Below are 6,767 nucleotides of genomic sequence, written 5' to 3'. Positions count from 1 at the left end.
TCTTTGTTGGATTCCCAATAAATTTTATGATGTTAAAAAATGGTTTTTTTCTATTACAGGTACTGTTTTTTTAAGGACGCTATCTTTTCTGTTTGAGGATTGGATGGGTTTTTTTACAACGTTGGAATTGTCACAAGCCAATGTTTGGATGGGGACATTGATGTTTGGCAAGATTTCTTTTTATCCGATATAAATTTTCAATTCAGTGGTCTACTTAGTTTTGATGACTTGAACGATCCGGCCATATACAGGAGCCGTGGTTGCCTAAAAAATGTACGGGAGCCAATGTACATGCTTTCTCTTTTTTGGGAGAGATGCTTTTTTTTCTAATTGGCAAGAAGGCTTTCACTACTAGCTGTTTGTAACGGAAGGGGCCTTTTTTGAGACGGAGACTATCTCCTTTCTCTTTTTCTTTTTTTTTGAAACTAGACTATCTCCTTTTCTAAAGGAACGGGCGGATACCTTTTGTATTTCATTTCAAAAATTGGACGTGTCAGATTTTTTCTTTTTTTTTGGAATAGACCACGGAAGCCAAGGTTACCTAAAAAATGCACATGAGCTGAGGAGATGTTTTCTCTTTTTTTAAGGAGCGATGCAACTCCTTTTTTAATTGCAGAAGAGTTTCACGAATCCTGCATGTCAAAAAAGATGTCTCATGGATCTTATAGAGTTTTTTTACATCTAAGATCATATATACTCCCTCCGTTTCTTTATCTAAGATGTATTATTTTGAACATGGTGACCAAGGCGCACAATTATAGAGGTCTTATGACAAAAGTACCCTTGGCAAATTTGTTGGTTAGTGGCAAGTAAATCCTTGAGTCCAAGAAAGTAAGAGATACATGCAATCTAGAGAGAGATATTTTTCTTCTTTTGATACAAGGACACACAAAGGAAATAAGGATAGAGATACTTTCCTCTTTCTAGAGGGATAAAAAGGGAATTACGAGGAATTAGAGCAAATGCACCTTACATTGTGAAATTTAATGAAAAAACTAATACACCTAATATAAAGGAATTGAGGGAGTATAGAGTAATTATGGAAGGACTTTATCATTTGCTTTAAAGGAATATATGGATTTTTTTTCGAAACATTGGCCGTGTCATATGTCTTTTTGGACGGCCGGAACCATCTGTGTTATGCAAGTTTTCTTCTTATCTTGGACTTAATTTTACAATCCAACGGTTTAATTGATTATGATGGTGTGTCTTAATTAAAACGCTTGAAAGGTGCCTCTAATTAGTAAATATATAAGATTGTATTAGAATCTCTAAAAAGGCTTATATTTAGAAACAATGGGCGTACCTTGGTATTCAACGCAGGTTGGATCGACATTCGTGGGTAGAGGGTCACGATGGATATAAGATACTCTCTCCAGTTTTTTTACTTTACGTATTAGATTTATGTCAAGTCAAACGTTGCAAAAAGTTTAACCAAATTTATATTAAAAAGTATCAACATCAACAATACCAAATATATATATGTACTATGAAACTACATTTCATATCTATATCTATATCTATTAATAAAAGGATTAACACTTCATGAATTTCAAGATGATATGCCGGCTCAGTCTTTCAGATGTGCTCATAGGGGTAGGATGTGCATGTGTGCGTTCATAGGGGTGAGTGTATGCGCGTGTATATGAGCGCTTGCGTCTGTGCTGTGTTCAAAAATAAATAAAAGGACTAAAGCTTCTTCCTCCCTAATTTTCGTTCGTTATTAGTTTCACCCGTCAATGCTCGTTTCGTCCGTCGTCGGTGAGTATAATTCGTCCGAGCCGGGTGAACTGAGCCCGCCCGTGCGCTCTGGCCCACCTATCATGTTTGAAGCAAAAAATACATGCCGATGAGAGGATTCAATCCCCAAACTAACGTCCAACAGATAATGGCACAGCCAACCGAACTAGTTGTGTTATTTGAAGAAAGAAAGGTAGATTCAGTTGTTAAATAGTCCCACCTTGCTCCCTCAAATCCAATCTACCCAATATGCATACATCTTTAATCTCCTTGATATATCAAGAAGCCATCTAGCGAACATAGTGAAGTGTGGGTCTCATGTTTCCTCAAGATCAAGATGGAAAGAAGGGATTTTCGTGATTGACAAAAAAATAGGAAGGTGGGAACCTGTCCGGTAATAAGAAGGAAAGGAGGGCTTTCGGGGATTGAAAGCGAAAAAAATAGGAAAGTAGGAAGTTGTCGCGTAATAAGAAGGAAAAGAGGGATTCGAGGAAAATCTGGGAAACCAGCCATCCCGTAATAAGAAGAAAGTGTCCTAACAAGGAAGAAGGAGAGAACAAAGAAGGAAAGGAGGGATTCCGGAAATTGAAAATAAAGAAAAAAGGAGGGATTTCTGGGATTGATGGAGAAAAATAGCAAAGTGAGAAGTCGTCCGGTAATAAAAAGGAAAGTGTCCTAATAGCCTCATGACTTTTTGTCATTTGTTTTGTCCCATAATGAGTTGTTGATCTCTAAAAAGATCGTGGGAACAAAAGTATACCAGTTAGAAATCATTCAAAAGTGGCCCCCCTCAAAAACATTTCATCCTCTGCCACTAGCTATAGTCCCACGAACGCATAGTTTTACCCCTCCCCATAAATGGAGAGAAAATTATGTTAGAATTGTTTAACACCTGCAAGAAAAACTATGTCTAAATCATAATTAATTTATTTACTTATTGTTCATGTACAATATATTTAAAAAATATATGATGAAAAAGATAGTACATGTTAAAAATATTTGCTTGATTGTTGGACACGAATAGTGCTATATACACAGTCCCTAAACCTAGCCAACATTGGTTCATGAAAATCAGTGTTACCTCCATAGTGAAGCACAAACATTGTACTAGAGTAAACTTTACTATTTACAGTATAATGCGATATGTTTTGGGCATCACTAAGCAACTCCAACAAAGGCATGAAGGGATACTGACAACCAGGTAGATATTTATGTGATTTAAATTCCACACACCTTTAGTACACTTCTGAAATATGTTCATATTTTTTCCGCAATACATATTTTCATGGCAGCATGGAGGATTTCAAAGAGTTTGATCATGCCATCATGCCTAGCGGTGGATCGTGGAATGAGGAATGGGGGTGGGGGGTCTTGAGCAATTGGGTTAGAAAAGTGTGGTTTTTTTCACCCGTTGCAACGCATGGGCATTTGTGCTAGTGAACCTAAAGTATTGATTTGGCTTCATGAATGTTGATACTTTTTTCTAGAAGTTCGGTCAAAGTAAAGATATTTTGACTTCGGACAAAACTTATATGCAGATAAAAAAGGACCGGTGAGAGTGCTTGTCATTTCATTATTTCCTTCCTAGTAGCCTATGATCATGATGGATATAAATATATATCACTATAGTGATGATAATAATATCGACAACGGCGTAAATTAATATAGACCAAAGTGGATGGGCCATAATAACTTCAACAAAACCAATTTCCATCACTGCTAATGTGGTCGGTACCGGTAGCTCGTGGGAAGAAAACCCTCTACGTTTACATCCATCGTGATCAAAGATCCTTACCTAAATTCAACTTCCAAGTTCCATGAAATAGATACCATAGTTTGACTAGTAGCTTTAAAGGTTCATTAGCTATTATGTTTTTAATTTTGATAGTTTTAGAAAGAATAGGTACGGCTAACTATCTCAAGATAGACATCCACCACCAAATAAGCAAAAGACTATTATATTTCCTAATTGGTGAGTGATTGGTTACTGACCAACTACTAATTAAGTGCGATTTGGAGACTTTTCTCGAGCGTATAACTACCTCTGTTGGAGCTACAATATATTCTTGTAGTGGCAAGCTAATTATTGGCTAGTCAACATGCAGTTCACAATGTGAAACAACGTGCACCACAATGAACTTAGATCGAGGGAACTTGTCTATAAATGAAGCCATCGCCATGTTCGATTGCAGGATGCACAAATCGAAGTAGTACGACAATAGCATATCCCCCGCTACCCTCATGATAATAATGTCGAGTAGTTTCTCGCAAGAGCTTCTCATCTCCACTCTCGTGCTACTTGTCCCTATGTACTTCTACTTTAGGTATAGTAGTAGATCAAAGAACCCAACAATGCTTCCCACAAACTGGCCAATATTGCACATGTTACCTTCCTTCCTGGCCAACTCCGACAACTTGCATGACTATCTCTCCATAGTGCTTGCCGAATCAGGCCACAACTTCAAGGCGCATGGCCCGGTTGGGAGCGGGATGCGGTTGCTCATCACCTGCGACCCCGCGAATGTACGACACATCTTCACCACAAACTACACCAACTTCCCCAAGGGAGCAGAGTTTGCCGCCATCTTTGACATAATGGCTGGCAGCCTCTTCACCATTGATGGTGCACCCTCTCTTCGGCCGCGCGCAAAAATCCAGAGCGTGCTTAGCAGCCCACGGTTGGTTGCTAGTATGGCAACTTGCTGCTGTGACAAGGTGGAGAATGGCCTTCTACCATTATTTTCCCACCTGGCAAGCACCGGCACTCCGTTCGACATGCAAGAAATGTTTTCCAGGTTTATGTTTGACTTGGCTGCCACACCTCTCTTTGGCGTGGACCCTGGCCTCCTGTCCTTCTCCTTAGACATGTCGATGCCACCCATGGATGCCGCGGTCGCGATGGACACAGTCATGGAGGTGGGATTTATCCGACACTTAATTCCAGCCTCTTGCTGGAAGGCAATGAGGCGCCTAAACATCGGCTCCGAGAGGAAGCTTCGCACGGCGCACACGGTGCTAAGAAGATTTGCTGCAGAGATGATCGAGGAGAGGAGTAAGATAACTCTCAATAGGGGAAGATGTGCATTGAGTAATGATGATGAACACGAGGATATTCTATCTTCCTACATAAATGACCCAGAATACACAGACAATGACTTGCTCCATGCGGTGCTCCTCAGCTTCATGCTTGCTGGGCGGGACACGATTGGTACCACTCTACCCTGGGTCTTCTACAACCTCGCCCAGAACCCTGGCATTGTATCAATTATCCGCAGTCAACTCTCACCCATTGCATCGCGCAAAGTACCCGCGAGTACGGGTGCCATGATGATCTTTGAACCAGAGGATACAAAACCTCTGGTCTATCTCAGAGCTGCGTTGTACGAGACTCTTAGGTTGTACCCATCGGCACCTATTGAGCGCAAGACAGTGGCTGCTGGTGATATCATGCCGAGTGGCCATGAGGTGAAGGTCGGGGACACCATCCTTATATCTCTCCACTCCATGGGGAGAATGGAAGACCTATGGGGTAAAGACTGCCTTAACTATAACCCGAATAGGTGGTTGTCAAAGGATGGCAACACCCTAAGGTACGTACCATCTCACAAGTTCTTGTCCTTCAACTCAGGCTCGAGGATCTGCCCTGGCAAGGAGATTGCGGTTATGCAGATGAAGACCGTCGTTGCGACTGTGTTGTGGAACTTTGATGTCGAGGTGGTGGAAGGGCAGATCATCCAGCCCAAGCCATCTTGTATACTACAGATGAAAAATGGATTTATAGTTAAACTGAGGAAGCGAGAATTGTAACATTACACAATCCTTGTGTTTAAACTTACTTAAGGGTCCTGCATGGTTCTTCCCAGGCCTGGAATCTCAGTATTGTATTTATATACATGGATTGCTATTTATTTGATAAAATAATAAGGACATATGTTTAAATTTATATCTATTATTTGCATACATTTTCTGTTGAGTCGGGGACGAGGATGAGGATCGAAGGATAGCTTGCCTCGGAAGCATTTTCTGTCTCTCTTGGACGGAGGAGTGGGCATAGTTGGCCTGGTTGTGGATGTGCTTTGTATTTTGTCTTGTTGATGCACTCATGGTTTCTACTTAGAATCAATCGAGAGGCCATACCTAGATTATTAGCATTTTTGTTTGATTGAGCTGTATGTAATCAGACAGGTTTAGGTCGCTATTCAAGTTGAGTGAATGAATGCGCACCAGCTCCATGAACATTCGTCCTCATTGAGCCCACCTATCTACTCCACTGGTACCATGTTTTAGACATTAGCAATGAGAGAGAGACACACACAGAGAGAGAGAGAGAGAGAGACGAAGCCATCTAATGTATGGCAAGAACAAATGTTATACAGTTGGCTTTGATATATGGGACCCCTTTGATAGTTTGTTTATCACTTTTGGATACTAATTATTTTCTAAGGAAATGTCATTTATCGCATGTGGAATCAACATCTGTTTTGAAGGAGAGTCATGAAGGATATACATTTCTTTCTTCTGTTGCTATCGACCTACGACCACCATGGTCTTAAATATACACCACGATCAAAGTTTTAAATAGTGCCGAGATAGCGTGCTATATATTTAAAATTATGACCAATATACATAATAATATGGATCACCATGAAATAAATATGAATCGCAATAAATAATAAGTAATAATAACATCGACAGCAAAATATCTTTCTTTGCTGCTTCTATGACCGGGTAACAAGCGAGAAATGAGCACTCTATATTTTAAGCATCACGGTCATAGATCCTTGTGTGAATACAACCGCAAGTTATCTCCAAATACACATATTTGTAATAATGGCATTAGTGTCCATTACTAACTTGACACTCAATTAACCAAGAATTCGGTTATTTTGCTTTGGAGTCCAATGTTCTTTTTCACGTTTTCTATGCTCACCCGGCGGGCCATTTAGGTACGGGCGGGAATAAAACCTAACACTGATACTGTACTATATGAATTATCTGCTGTTGCAGTCAATAGCTATTTTTTGTCT

At 40.1% G+C, this 6,767-nt stretch overlaps 1 protein-coding gene across 2 annotated transcripts; it reads left to right on the top strand.

Moving 5' to 3' along the window:
• Positions 1 to 3,918: 3,918 nt before the first annotated feature.
• LOC125528427 (noroxomaritidine synthase 2-like) lies at positions 3,919 to 5,683 on the top strand. Of its 2 annotated transcripts, XM_048692911.1 has the most exons (2): positions 3,919 to 5,269; positions 5,369 to 5,683. In XM_048692911.1, the coding sequence occupies exons 1-2, from the start codon at positions 3,982 to 3,984 to the stop codon at positions 5,545 to 5,547; spliced, it is 1,467 nt and encodes a 488-aa protein (XP_048548868.1). In that variant the 5' UTR covers positions 3,919 to 3,981; the 3' UTR covers positions 5,548 to 5,683. The 2 variants fall into 2 exon arrangements, with proteins under 2 accessions (XP_048548868.1, XP_048548867.1); XM_048692910.1 differs by having other exon boundaries at positions 3,919 to 5,683.
• The last annotated feature ends 1,084 nt before the right edge of the window (positions 5,684 to 6,767 follow it).

This window comes from Triticum urartu, unplaced genomic scaffold (genome assembly GCF_003073215.2).
Source record: "Triticum urartu cultivar G1812 unplaced genomic scaffold, Tu2.1 TuUngrouped_contig_4869, whole genome shotgun sequence".
Classification (NCBI taxonomy): domain Eukaryota; kingdom Viridiplantae; phylum Streptophyta; class Magnoliopsida; order Poales; family Poaceae; genus Triticum; species Triticum urartu.
Note: the sequence above shows the minus strand (reverse complement) of the source record. Positions and strands in the feature narration are given on the sequence as shown.